The sequence below is a fragment of the Colossoma macropomum genome, unplaced genomic scaffold, assembly GCF_904425465.1.
Source record: "Colossoma macropomum unplaced genomic scaffold, Colossoma_macropomum, whole genome shotgun sequence".
NCBI lineage: Eukaryota > Metazoa > Chordata > Actinopteri > Characiformes > Serrasalmidae > Colossoma > Colossoma macropomum.
The window spans coordinates 43,328,806-43,344,810 of record NW_023494787.1 but is presented as its reverse complement, the minus strand read 5'-3'; the positions used below and the strand labels follow the sequence as shown (position 1 = coordinate 43,344,810).

The window sequence follows — 16,005 nt, the reverse complement described above, 5'->3', positions numbered from 1 at the left end:
TTTGCTTAGCATTCACATTGATATTTTTTTATTTATTCTTTATATATATATATATATATATATATATATATATATATATATAAAGAATAAATAATAATAATATATTTTTTTATTCTATTTTTCTACAAATAGTGTTTATTTCTACGATCAGTGTTTATTGTTTATTTAGTATCTATTTAATTCACACATTTCCTGTTTACTGCCTATTTAACGTTATTGCTACACCATGGGGTCTGAGAGTAATGCAATTTCAATACTCTGTATGTCCTGTACATATTGTAGTATTGACAATAAAGCTGACTTGACTTGATGATTTTGCAGGATGCAGAGCAAGGTAAAATCCACGTAATACAGCCTCGAGTGGCTAATACACAATACAATTTGTGTGTGAAGTCAAACGTGCATATTAAATATAACAGCTTTGAACGTGCCTCAGCCTTGAAAATATTTAAAAGTCAAACCATCTGTTCTATGATTTACAAGTCTGAGTTTATGAAGAGATGATCAAACACATGCACTTGTCAAAACAACATCAGAAATTCGTCTTTTCCACATACCAAAGAAGGTACGCAGGGAGGGGACGATGGTTCATTCTGTTTCACACCCTAAATGCTACCTGACTGGACGTTATTACATTAAATAATTATGAATACACTGCTTAATGTCTGAGACATTGTTTTATGGTAGTTTGAGAAGGTTTGGCCTACACTGCATTTTTAAATTCGATTCACGATGGTGAGGTACATGCAAGATAAAATAGTCCCCAGACAAAACATAATTTTTTTAGACTTATCACTATTTTACCATCAACAACACATGAAATACAAAAAATATATTTTTAGAAAAAAAAAATTCAGAAGACAGTAGGTCCAGTGGTTGTGTTTGATGGTAAATAAAACAACTACACTGACGCTGTAGACACTGCGAAGTCTGGTTCCTAAAACCACCACTGTAAAGAAAATCAGTCAGTACATTTCTCTACAATTAACCATTACACATGAAACCACTCTGAATGACTGTTTACACAGATTGCATTATGCAAAAAATTTGAATAATTTATGAAATTCTCCTTTAAAGCCTGATCTATAGTACTTTATTATTGTATATTATCAGGACACAGTCTCTTACAGATAAAGCCACTCAGCCTTAATGACTGCTAGAGTGGGGGGTTGGTCTTTATGCCCTCTAATCCCTCGAATCACAGCGTAACCGGGACTCACCCCATCCCAGCCCCTCCCTCTCTCAATACTCTCCTGGTCAGCAGAACCCTTTTCTAAATGCGATCACAAAAATCCCATTCCCTGTCCCAGCGAGGTAAAAGGTCAACTACTGGATTGATTTGGATGTTTGGACAGGCTCCAGCGCGACCGGGGCGTTCTCTGATCTGAAGCCATGCTCACCAGCAGACACAGATGCTCAATAATTCACACAGCTGTGTCTGAAAAATCCACCCCCCCCCACCAGACACTCTTCTATCTGCACATGCCAGATGGGAATGTGCCTGCGAACCACAACCTCAACACAGCACCTCTTACCATTTTGATGGGTTTGTGGCTGAGGTCAGCTTCGGTCACAGGGATGTTCTGATCTTTTGGAACCAGGCCCTTTTTGCTGAGGGTCTGCAGGAGGGCGGCATTGTCTCTGGGAGGCCCTTCAGCCCCAGAGCCTCCGGCCAGTAGCAGGCCGTATGTGCGGCAGTAGAGGTCGGGTGACAGCAGTAGCCGGGTCACGGGCGGCTTCAGGTGCTCCTGCTCGTATTGGTCGCAGTAGAATGGGTCTCGTAGCTCCACCGGAACATTCTCTACAACGTACAGGAAAATAAACAATCAGATCAGCTACAGTGCATTTATACTAGTGTCCTGTAATCTGGCATAGTGCAATATTAAAGGGAATTCAGAATTTCTGCAAAATTAAACAGTGAAGATGTAAATGGTCTTTCAGAGCGGTTTGATGTGAAATGCACCATTTAAGAGAAACTTACTGAGCTAAATTTATTCACAGAGGTGGAACCAGACGTTATCATGCTGCTGAGACATTGTCTTCCCAATAGCTATGAGGGAGGTTTCGGTCTAAAACGAAATATTTTATATGCATGGTGTTGTGAGGTAAAATAGTCTGGTTTATGACAGTTATGGCACTTTTTAACACTACATACAAAAACTCAGAAGGCACGTGTCAATTCACTGGTGGTTATAGATAATAAGTAAAATGGCTTAATTCGCGTCATGGACTCAATCATCCTATGATCATCACCACTGTAAAGAAATCCCAGTCAGTCAGTTTCTCTACAATTAACAACTCCACATCAAATCTCTCTGAATGACTGTATTTACATCTCAACAACTGAATTAAGCAGAAATAATATTTAAAAGGGTATGTTTTTAACACCTGCTGTAAAATTATTGTGGGCAATCTAGTTAAGCAAGTTGCAGGTTGCTCTAAGAGATCCAGTTCTTCTTCTGAGCTGATCATACACAGAGGTAAACATTCTCTATTAAACATAGTACATAGTAAACATACTCTACCTAAGAACCTCAAAACAGCCAACTCGGCAGGGCTGCAGTGCACTTTATCAGCCATTCTCAACTCCAATCTTATATGATAAACAGTCTTATTTGATAATTACACAATGTGAGCATCTATACGTGGAGTGTGCATAATATATATGCACTTCATTTAATACACCTCGTTGTATCTACACTTTTCTGTCCATTCTATTAGCTCTACTTACCATATAGAGGCACTTTGTAGTTCTACAATTACAGACTGTAGTCCATCTGTTTCTCTGCATACTTTGTTAGCCCCTTTCACCCTGTTCTTTAAATGGTCAGGACCACCACAGAGCAGGTATTATCTGGGTGGTGAACGTGGTGGTGGTGGTGGCGGCGTGTTTGTGTTGTGCTGATATGAGTGGATCAGACATGGCAGTCCTACGTGTCCGGACCATTGAAGAACAGAGTGAAAGGTGGCTACAAAGTTTGTAGAACTACAAAGTGCACCTATTTGTTATGTGGATCTAATAAAATGGACAATGAATGCAGATGTTATTTAAGTAGGTGTGCTTAATGTAGTAGCCAGTCAGCGTGTATATGTACTTACAATAAACAAAAGTTCAGGACAGAAACTGGCTGAACACTACGTTCTTGCATTCTTTCCTTTACCGCTGGCTTCTCAAATATGGGACACTGCTGGGTAGTCAGCTGGATTGTGCCCATTAAACAATTTGCAATGCAGCATAAGCAGAAAATGTCAAATATGTGGATACAAATAAGAAGCAGCTGTAATAAATACATATTTGTTGCGACATGTATCCCAATCCACAGGCGTGGAATCAAAACTGTCTTGAAGCAAGAGGGAAAAAAGTTGCTCCAGATGCTGCAGCTGTGGTAACAAGATGTTTATGGGTGGGTGGGGGGTAGCTTGTGTATTAAGATGTAAAGAGAACTATGTATGAAGGGACGATGTAGCTTAAGAAACATCACTGTAATTCTGTCCATATTTTTGGGCTGGATTTTCTAGTTAATATACTAGACAACAACACAGAGTGTCAGAAGCCACACAAGCAAATCTTTTTAAGATTACTTCACATGGTTTCAGTTAGAGGTGGGCGATATGACAAAAATACAAACACCATGATACTTCAAGATCTTTCGACAAGACACAATATGAATCACGATATTAGGTTTTTCTGAGGTTTGCTAATTTGCAACACACAAAAAGCTCCAGTCATGTCCACATATAAAAATATACCATCAACACTATGTACACAACGTTTTTTATTCAACTTTTTACTTCCTGTGCTGCACTGAACCAATTATGCTCTCTTTATAATCAACCATGCAGTTGATCCGTATTTTTAAGTATTGACATCCATGATAAGTTCAGAAAAACACTGTGTAATAAACCACAATGTAATTTATCAATACAGCAGAAATATTACCATATTACCCATCACTAGTTTGTCAAGTTTGTGATGATTCAGGCATACACGATGATAACTAGTGTAAAATTTTATTGACTGCTAGCTATGTTTCACATACTGTGCTGTGCTTAATCCAGTTAAACAGGAATAATTTTGCTCTCTTTGTGGTCACACATGTAGTTGGAAAGTGTTTTAAGTACTGATTATGTCCAAAATGTGCTCAGAGAAGCATATTGACATATTGTGAAGTAATTTATCATGATAACTATAAATACTGTCATATCGCCCAACCCTATAATGTACAGTATATGATATAATGAAATATTTCCTGTTATAAATTGTGTGTATCATTTCTTGCCTAATCATCAAAATAACTGCTAGATTACTCGACAACTAACGCAATCGATAGTGACAGCCCTACAAAGGACACAAAAGAGAAAGGCAAGGGATTAGTGCCGCAGGACAGTGTGGAATAATCATCTGAACGAGTGAGCAGAGCAGGGGTTAAACGAAGCATGATCACATGTGTCCTGAAGGCCAGCTACCACCTACGAGAGCAGAGCAGTTCTGGGTGACAGGCGTGACATGCTGGCTCCAGCTTTGTCTATCTGGGCTTCCTCTGCACCATCTCTGTCTCTGACTGACGACTCTCTGTGTGACACCCACGTCACTTCCAGCCTCCAGGATACACAGCAGTCCATCTCAACCACCCACCCAGAGCGTCGTCCCATCAGAGACGGGAGTGTACATGATCAGCACTACATGTGGGAAGCTTACTGGTTTTAGATGTACATCATGCTATAAAACCCAATGATAATCAAACCATTTCAAAGTTTACCCATTCTGATAACCGTATATGATTATCATGTTTTTTTTTTTTATTTGGATATTTATTAGTTTACATATGCCAGTATTCCTACATGTACACACATTTTGTTGAAACATGGTTGTGTTGCACATTCAATGCCAATTTATGTACATTTGACCTGATGCTCTTGGCTGTTGCACTTTTAATGTTAATACATGCACATTTGATACATATGTTGTGTACATGGTTCTACTGTTGTAGTTCATGTTTACATTGTCACAATCTGAATAGCAGACCTAGAGTTTTTTTGGGGTTTTTTTTTCACGATGGACAGTAGACCCATCCAAGCTACTTGTGTCGTCATTCATACATGGTGTCAAATGCATGCTGGGCCGAAGTTTATATCCAAAAAAATTCATGAATTCTTCATAGTTCATGCTGAATAATTTGCACAGATTTCTACTGAAATATCTAAGAACATGGGTGTGAATTCCAACTAATTTTGACAGGTTAGTGTGTGTTGCGCTGGTCTGAGTGGATCAGGCACAGCAGTGCTGCTGGAGTTTTTAAAACATCTCAGTGTCACTGCTGGACTGAGAATAGTCCACCAACCAAATATATCCAGCCAACAGCGTCCTGTGACCACTGATGAAGGACTAGAGGATGACCAACACAAACTGTGCAGCAGATGAGCTATCGTCTCTGACTTTACATCTACAAGGTGGACTGACAAGGTAGAAGTGTCTAATAGAGTGGACAGTGAGTGGACACAGTGTTTAAAAACTCCAGCAGCACTGGTGTGTCTGATCCACTCATACCAGCGCAACACACACTAACACACCACCACCACCTCAGTGTTACTGCAGTGCTGAGAATGATCCACCACTGAAGAACAGGGTAAAAGGGGGCTAACAAAGTATGCAGAGAAACAGATGGACTACAGTCTGTAATTGTAGAGCTACAAAGTGCACCTATATAGTAAGTGAAGTTGATAAAATGGACAATGAAACAAGGAGGTGGTCATAATGTTATGCCTGATCTGTGTATATTTTCACTCTCAAGAAAAATTAAAGCTTTGCTCAACTACACTCGATTCTGAAATATTTGAGCACATTAATTAGACAGTACCACCTACATTAGCTACTAAGCATCCAGGAAGCAAGATGGCTATTAAGCCAATTTGACCTTTACCATGAACAAGACAACTACATTGCCAATTGCAGTTATTTCTATAACAAATGTCAGCTAAAACTTCATGAGTGTGACAGGCCTAACTGCCAGCATATTGGAACTAAATTACAATAATACAGAAAACTGATCACTAGGGATTCTGACATCATGACAGAAAATTTTCATACAGCCTGGTGTTGGACGTTCTGGTAAAAAAAAACAACATTTCATGATACAAATCCATGATACAATATTTATTTATTTATTTTTTTAATATAATGACTTCTATTCAACATTTCACATACTGTGCTGCACTAAATCCAGTTAAACAGGATTAATTATGCTCAATTTGTAATAAAACGCTGTTGATCAATGTAACTAAGTACTGATGTCCACAACACGCTCAGAAAAGCTTACGATGATCATTGTCCACACCTAATACTGCTCCAACCCTATAGCACGTACATTTCAGCTGGTATACAGAGTGTAAACAGGAGCCAGGTGCAGGAGCTTGTCTATGTTTTTGATGTTCTTTACAATGAAAGGCACAGTTCTGGAGAGGCACACACACACACACAGGCAGACAATTCTTGAGGCTGTGGGGCAAAGGAATACAGCTAAAAATGAAACCTGAACCACTTTACCAACAGGGAAGCAATGACCCACATACATACATAAAGCTTCTGCTACAATGGCCCATTCTGGAGCTGCAGACAGTCTCATCAGTGTATGTCACACTAGTCTGAGCGCTCTGCTAAGGACATGTTTTCAAGCAGTTATGACACAGCTTGGTTTAACTCTGGTTAAACAAGCACCAAAACAAACACAAAGACCTGTGAAAGTCAAACCTGAAACATATACTGCACACACCCACAGCAAACAGGTTCTGCTGCATTTATGGCCAATCAAAACCACACAGTGACTACAGCTCGTCCCCACACTCGCAGACATGCTAAAGAGGCAATTAAAAGCCGCAGGACCTGTTCTGAGATGAGGGAAAGGACACATTCTAGGACAAGGAAAAGGTTCCTACTGAAACAGACTCAGCTCATAGAAATCTAGAGGTTTTCCAGGTTGCGACAAAACAGGACTGGCCAATCAATAGCTTTAATCAATGTAGTGAATATGCAAAAGACAACAAGCACTGCTCTCAGTCCCACTCCCACGCCTGCTCAAAACCCCCAAGAAGTAGATTCCCAATTCAGACCACATCTTTAGAACCAGGTCTAATTCACAATAAATAAGTTATCACTTTATCATTGTGATCAAGTAAACTGGGAAACATTTAAAAAGCCTTTAAAACACTTTAAAAATGCCATTTTAAAAATAAAACAGCTGTTATGTTAGCTGTAAAAATAAACAGTGCAAATTGATGTTCATGTGCTGTCTATCAGCTGCTTCCTATGTAGAGCTCAAACCCAGAATGCAAAGCAGGATGCAAAGGCCTCAGCAGAGTCTGATGAGGGGAACTGATAGAGCTGTTTCCCTGTGGGACCGGCAGTAAATGAATGACTGCTCTGTGCTACACCTTGAGAGAAAAGCAGGGAAAGAGTTATACCTGGAAATAGAGAAGGCTTTGCAAATCTAGGACGAATTCTGAAGCCCAGACTGGTGCATCAAAAAGACACACACACACACACACACACACACACACACAGTATATACAGTAGCACACAAAAGTCACAGCCCTTCATCTGTTTAACTTCAGTCAAAATTGCCATTAAGTTATTTGTGTTCAGGAGATACTTTAAAGGAAAAAATTTCCAAAAAAGTGGTTTATTTTTATATATATGTTTAAAGACACAGAGAAAACAGGACTCCTAACAACTGTGTAAGACCTGGTAGACCACCAAAACTGTCCCCTTCAGATAAACAGCAATTAAAGTTTTCATCTTTCAAAGAAAGGAAAAAAAAAAAAAAAATCAAGCTCTGAAAAAAGTGTTTCTGTCCATCCTTCCACGGTGAGAACATAACTCAGCGCTATGGGTCTGAAAGGATGTGTAGATGACAAGAAGCTCTCACTGAGAAAAGGAAATAGACAAAAAAAGAGCATCATTTGCAAATCAAAACAAGCAGAGATGCTGTCGGTGTTCTCAGAATACTGGACTGCCCACCCCAAAGCCCAGAACTCAACGTCACTGAACATGTTTGTGATTACGTGAATCAGGAGAAGCAGAAAATACAACCTGCATACTTTGTTAGCTCCTTTTTTTCCTGTTCTTTTATGGTCAGGACCACCACAGAGCAGGTACTATTTGGGTGGTGGATCATTCTCAGCACTCCAGTAACACTGATGTGGTGGTGGTGTGTTAGCACTGCTGTGTCTGATCCACTCATACCAGCGCAACACACACTAACACACCACCACCACGTCAGTGTCACTGTAGTGCTGAGAATGATCCACCACTCAAATAATATCTGATCTGTGGTGGTCCTGTGGGGGTCCTGACCACTAAAGAACAGAGTGAAAGAGTGCTAAGAAAGTATGCAGAGAAGCAATGATATCACAAAAATAAAATAGATTTCAACCCCACAGTATAGCTTCACGGATTCACAGAAAATGTTAATATTACACAAAATCAGAATTTTGTAAAAAAATAACATTTCCATTGATATTTAAGCTCAGTTCAGTTATTCTGTAAGTAATATTAAATTCCATATTTAAGACGTAATTTAGAGTGTAAAACATTCATAGCTAAAAAAATGACACAACTTCGAAATTTGTTGAGTTAAACTGACGCTTGAATTTTGACTGGACAGATATTAGTTTTAAAGTCAAAACATGAATCACCTCACAAAGTCAGGACCATTTTGTAGGCCCTGTAGTTAAGCTCTGTTCTTTGGTTTTCCTTTAAATCTCTGGGATCTCTTTAGCATTTCTCCTGAAAATCAGCTGAAACACAGAAACAAATACACAAACTTACAATGTAACACACCAGAGAGGGGGGGGGGTAAAAAAGTTTTTGCTCACTAAATAAGCACAAACAGGATCAGCTGACTGCTGCCTTCAACGTCCCCTAAAGACATTATTGTGACAGCAAACAGCACTCCTTATGTACACATTACCTGAAGAACTAGGCCTGTACTACCAACCTCTGTCTTTCTCACCACCAGAGCGCTCACACAGACCCCAGTCAACCTCAATCATGAAGGAGGTGAAGGGCTGAGGCTGAGAGATTTGACTGATTTAATTTAGAAAGCATCAGGGCTGACTGAGCGCTAAAATTAGTCTACAGACTATTAGAGCAGTCCTGAATATCACTTCAGCCAAAAGTTGGCAAAACAAGACTCCAAAAAGCAAACGGATAGCTTTTATAGTGACTCCAGGAGACAACAGCAAACAGGATACGGGTTCCCTGCTGCCACTGGTCATGTGGAACAGTGCCTAATTGATCACTCTCTCTGACTTCAAATCATGTCCCAAATTCTACTGGCTGTATCCAAGCACGACGGCAGACATCTGAGGAACCCTGTCTATAAAAGGTTTTGTTCCAAAATGCATTACAGACATTTTTCAAGAGTTTTCTTTTTTCATTACATATGTTGTTTAGAGTGGGCTTCACATGCAGGAAATATCAGTGCTACACTATGATTAGTACCACCTTGATTAGGGAAAGACAAATGTGAGATACATTATACATCAACCTTCATTCTATACAAAAACCTGTTATATTCAAAATTGTTATAAACAGATAAACAGAAACTCTTCACATAAAGACAGCACTAATACAAAACACAGTACCACTATCGGGGCGATAACAGGGCTGCAACGAATAAAATTCTCTACTTAGAATATTCAAAAACACCACAGCTATTTGAATAACTGATACTTTCACCTCTTTTATAAGACCTTCTGTGGGGAAACAAATGTTTGCTTATCAAGCTAAATTTTAGTTCGTCATCAGTAGCATGCAGTCATCAGCTCCACACATCAGACTCTCTGGAGGCTCAGCCTTTTTATTTTTAAGTAAACAGTCGGTCTTAAACCACCCAGGACAAATAAGCGTCCCACTGCTATGGACTGATTTCTAGCTACCATGATCTCAGTCGTATGAAACAGTCACATGCAAAAGTTTGAGTACCCTCCATTGTTCTGTAATATGTTAATCAAATCTGCCATATTTAAGTGTGGAAACTCATTTTCACTTAGAAAACCAACAAAACATTTAACTGACCAGGAGTTTTCATTTTTTTAGACAATGACTTAAAAGAAACCATATGCTCTGCTTTCCTGCATCACTGACATGTTCAAACAGCACCAGCGACCTGTTCAGTGTCGCCAGATTGGGCATTAGTAGTGGGCAATATGATAAAAATATATTATGATATTTTAAGAAAATGTTCACACTATTCGATATTTATCTTCTCTGACATCTGATAATGATTTTGTCTGGGACAGACAAAAAAGCCAGTAGTAACACATTTAATAAAATAGAAAAATCCTTGAATACAACAATTTTTATTCAGTGTTTCATATACTGTGCTGCACTAAATCAACTAACACAGTACTATTTATGCTGTCTTTGTAATGAAACATGCAGTTGGTCAGTGTTCGTTATAGACTGATAACATCCACAACATGCTCAGAAAAGCATATTGTGACATATTGTACAATTTTTTCACGAAAACGTTAGATATTGTCATGTTGCCCACCCTACTGGGCGTGATCCCTGAGATCAATATTTTTCCTAGAAATAAGTGTTGCAGTGGTGTTTTTTCATTGTATTGTAGTATTTCAAAAGTGTCACTAAAAAGCAAAAATAAATGTACGTAATAGTACAAAAAATTAAGTGATGTGTCTTTTTTGAGAGTTTACCTGGAGAAAAAAAAAAAAAGGTACTTGTAGATGGACACCTTAAGCGATGTGCACCAACATAAAAGAGCTCATTTTAAAACTTGGTAGTGTTTACAATGAAAAGAATATCACCGTTGGTATCAGCCGATACTCATGGTTTAAGTATCGTGGTATCGTGCCATCTCTAACAGCAGCTCATTAAATCGAAACGCAATGAGAGACCCAAGGTTGAGGGATTTCTGTAATTATTGTGCACATTTAATGTGAATTAGTCCTTCACAACTGAGAGCAGTGGCTTCGCTTCAGTTTCAAGAGGGTTGTCATGGGAACGTGGAGCGTTAAGTACACTTTATTCTGATTGGGGGCCATGGACGCTGGCACAATGGTCAGATGGCAGGAGGCCTTTTTGGCTCAGAACCCTCTATGAAGTCAAGATGAACCTCAATATATGTGGATATAAAAGCTCTAACATGAAAAGAAATAACAAAACGCGGCTAAACCACACAGCGCCTCGCGGCCTTTTAAGTACATATCAGAATTTCCTGCTAATGCGCCGCCTGAATGCAGCTACCTCAAACACAAAACACACGCGCGTGTGCATACACACAAAAAAGAATAGACTAGTCCATTTCTGATAATGCACAATGTCCTTTTGGAACATGCAGGAATCTGAGGTCAGCCACAGAGCGACGCTTGTTATGTTATGAAGTAAAAAAAGCCTGCTGTGATGTTATCGTCCGCACAATCAGATTTTTTTTGATATGTAAAACAAGTTTGTTGTGCTGAAGGGAGACAAACAGAAGAAAGCCAAACGATTTGCTCTAAAGACTTTAGAATCAGACAGCAAAGGAAAGGTTTATGTATTTTTCAACGTTTCAAGTTATTCAAGCAATGTATTTACATACATTTTTAACAAGCAAATATTACAAAAACTGATATTACTAGGTATTTAATCTACGTACAGTACTGTGCAAAAATCTTAGGCACCTAAACATTTAAAACTATTTATTTTGGCAATAAGTGCATTTTTCCTGATAGAAAATTGAAATATCATTAAAATAGATGCAAATAAAACAGTAACAAGAATTTCATAAAAGCAGTAAATGTCTTGTGTTTGAAGAACGAAGTTTGGTTCTAGATTTCTCCTGGATGCCACCAGCCATCACATGGATTTCTTCAGTTCCACCTGATGTTACTTAAATAAGCATTAATTAGCCAAACCAGGTATTGGATGACAACTACAAATAATACTGCACTTCCTCGAGGTGAGGTTTGGAAAGGGTTCAACAAACACAGTGGCATGCATAAAATCCCATTTACTGTATTATTAATATCGACATTTATTGTAATATCGCAAATGAGCATGTACTGTCCAGACAAATAGCTTTTTCAGTGTAATTTTCTCAGGTGCTTAAAACCTTTCCACAGCACTGTATGTGTTTATATTTCAATATAATGACACACAGGCACATGCAAAAGTTTGGGTGCCCCTGGTTAAATGTTTGTTGATTTTCTAAGTGAATATAAGTTTACACGCCCTCTGCAGAGGAGACACTTTTGCACATTTTAATGCACAATTACTTTATTATTTTATTATTTTTAGCTGAATTTAACATGCTGGAAAGAAAGCTAACCTAAAATGTGGCCTGTGCAAATGTTGTGGCACATTTTATGTTTTTTTTCCCAATAATAAAATAAATAAACAAACTGCAAATAAATACAAACTGTGCACTATAATTTGCAGAAAAATGCCATATTTAAGTTTGTTCCCTGTAAAGGATGTTTTAACTTATTTTCAAAACGTGTCATTTGACCAAGGGTGTTTAAACTTTTGCATATGTCTGTATATGCACGTATATTCAACATCTCAAAAACGGCATATTTAAACTTCTTTAGCACATGTATCTCATATATATTTCTGATATGAGCAAATACATCAAAATATTTTTTTCTCCAGTGTTTTTTTGTTCTGTCTTGTATTTTATGCCAGTAGCATAACCTTTGACCTAATACCTTTAAAAGATGCTCAGATTAAGCAACAGTGTTCTGTTTAAGCTTTTTGGTTTTAGCTGCTTCTCACAGGGAACCAATTTACACCCCATGTTGAGGAAAAAGGGATACAAGCATGTGGTACTGACAGCTCAGTTCCTTTAACATCTGTGTGTAAACACTTGCATAGCTGCACCACATCTTCCAATACAGCTCAGAGAGACTGACCACGAGTTCACGCAGGCCTGCTTTATGTCACATCCTTTAACCCAGATGGTGAACAGAAGATGACACTTAACTGCCCTTTATAACCTTGTTGTGGGGGTCCCTTTGTCTTAAAAGGTCCCATATCATGGAAAACAGTTTTTTTTCTGAAATAAAACAGTTTGATGTAATATATAAAGATTGTTAAAGTTTTAAAACATACCATTCTGCCCTATTCCATACAGTCTTTATACTGTAACTAAGCTGCAAACACAGTCTGTTTTGAATTCACCGTTTCTGTAATGTCACAGATATGAACACATTTAAATATATCCACTTATTCAGGCGACAGCAGTTCAGCTCCTTCCATTTATACTTAGTGTTTCAGCCCAAACATCTTTTTGTGTTTAAAATGAGGCCATTAATAAGGCCTTGGAGGTCATATACACATTTTAGTCTTAAAGCCACAGTCACAAAAACAGCCTGTTTAATTCTCAGGCACAAAGAGAGGCTGGAAAACAGTCATGTAAACATGAATTAGGGCTGTTTTTGGTAAGAAAACCACATTAATCTCATAAGTCAAGGAAAATATACAAGAAAAACACATGATATGGGCCCTTTAAAACTAAAGGAAGAATAGTTGGGAATAGATTCTTTTCTGGGCTTTTACTGGAAAGTTCAACAGTACAAAGGAAGTTTTAGAAGCTAAAAGATGTGTTTACATTAATTAAACCAGGGAATCTGTTAGCAACCAGATGTTAAAGTGGTAGGTTTTCATGTCTAATAAGGACTCAGTTTAAGACAAGAAAGGTGTCCCTTCAGAGGAACTCATGTTAAAGCTAATGCAAGGCAGGATTTGTTATTCTTTATGTAAAATCTTTCAACAAAAAAAATACACAATGAAGTGTACAAGGGCATTAACATCTCTTTACACAGAATGTTAATTGTTCATTTTAAACATACCATTCTCCCCTGTGCGCTGTACAGTCCAGTTTAATCCGACTGATTTATCAAGCTAACTGTCAGAAGCTACAGTAAAAGCTAACTTAATGAATTTTGATAACTAATCTCAACATTGTTAGATATCATTAAAATGTGCATTAATAAATACAGTGACCCAGATGTTTAAAGAAGTTCAGCCTACTTTAAAAACTCATGTCAGCCTGTTATTAGTTTTGACTTTGAGCTGTGAGGTCTTTAAATTATTCTGACTAATTCATTGCCACCAATGTTCTCACTGCAGGTTTGTTCTGAGGAGTTTTGAAAAGAGTTTTCCCTTCACTTGACAGAGGAAAAAAAGCTCAGAGACGACTGTGATTGACTGAGAGGCTTGTCAAATTGTAATTTTGCCAAGGGTCAATTATCCTTCCAGGAGTTATTTTTCCCTTCCCAAAATGTTTCTTTGACATTCTGCCTTTAAAACACTGAAGTTTTACAGTTCAAGAATATTTCAAAAGTAGTTGTTAATAATTATCAATCACAATGTATGAACATGTTTAATTATATTGGCTTGGAGTCCTGAAGGATATTTCAAAAAGCAAGATTTCAGTCTGCCAGACAACTTCAGCCCAAAGTCAAGCCTGTCCAATAGCTGGACGTTACAGGACCATCACAAACAATTCTCACTTCAGGCTTAATTATCAAGCTTACTGAGAAATCCTGCTTGGTGAAATACACCCCAGGGCAGCCTGGGCCATGTTTAAGCTCTTATTTAAATGAAATCCACCCCCACTGGACCTCATCATAAATAAGGTAAGCCTGACAAAACAAAGGAGGGCATGGGGAGGAGGGGCATTTGCTGAAACACTTTGTGGAGAGAGCAAAACGCCTGGATCCTTTAAACAGTAGACACTCAAATTGTCAGGGATTTTAAAGGGATTGTCCGACAACACTCCTCTCACACCGTCATCCTTGCACCCTCCTGACCTGCTGACTCATCATGGTGACACACCACTGGGACACAGATGACTAATCATACCAACGAGCTTCCAGCTGAGTGCTGGGGCAGGGCCAGAGAAACCAGCTTCCTGCTGGGCGATCCAAACAATAGTGACAGTTAAGGTGGGCCATAGGCATGTGCCAATATAAGAATTACCTTTTATCACAGTTCACAACAACACAATACTGTGTTTAAAAAAAAACAAAACACACACACACACACACACACACACATTTTAAAGATACACACACACTTTATTCCTCTGAACATCATTTTTTAATAGACACTAATGTGTTGGTGGTTATACTTTTTGGAGATTTGCATAGCCCTCATTCATTTTTGCAAGTGCCATAATGGATAATGGGCAACCTGTCTTGGTTTCCCTAGATATGTATTTTTCAGGCTGAGAGGTAAACCCTTGGTACTCTAGCCAGCACTCTTGCTTCTTTGGTGTAGTACTGAGCAGAGTTTAACTAAAACACCAAGTTTATTTTTGACCACATCAAATTTTATCCACTTACAACATTCCAATGTTATTGGAATTATGATTGGTTTTTAAAATTGTTTACTTCTTAAAATTCTGCCCACCCCTAAAGACCAAAGGGAGCTTTATCAGAGGAATTCATTCTCCCAAAAAGCGTGGTCAGTGGGGAGGAGGGGGATAAGTGGTTGCACTTCTTATGTTTAGTCCTGGTTGCCTATTTACACCTTGCATTAACACCCAAGTGTCAAACACAAGGCCCACGTGCCAGACCAGGCCCACCACACAATCCTATCCAGCCTGCAAAAGTATTTTAATTCTCTATTAATATTGGCCTGTTTCACAATGTGTTGCACAACAGTCCCCAGCATGCACTGCAATATAATGTGCTCCGACTCTCCTACCCCAAAAACAATCGACGGGACAGCGGTTACACCTCAATTCTAAACAATTCTGTGCAACTCTACACCAGTCATATCACAAAAAGCATTTCAGATGCAGTTCAACCAATATAAACACCTAACATTAGCTCAGCAACTCAGAAATAGAGCCTAAGTCTTAACGAACTTGCAGCAGAGAAAGGATGTCAGATGTCTAGTTCAAGCACATAGGTAGGTTTAAAAGACTGAGCTTCTGGGGACATTTAAATTTTAAATATATTTCAAGGGTCCATGTAATATTTCAAGGTCTACTTCAA

General features: G+C 38.5%; 1 protein-coding gene across 1 annotated transcript in view; it reads right to left on the bottom strand.

Annotated features, from left to right (window-relative positions):
- The window catches only part of camsap3 (calmodulin regulated spectrin-associated protein family, member 3), a 55,256-nt gene that overhangs the window by 32,386 nt on the left and 6,865 nt on the right, over positions 1–16,005 (bottom strand). The window contains exon 2 of the mRNA XM_036567497.1: positions 1,536–1,801. Coding sequence (XP_036423390.1) covers positions 1,536–1,801 — 266 coding nt within the window. The remainder of the gene's footprint in view (positions 1–1,535; positions 1,802–16,005) is intronic.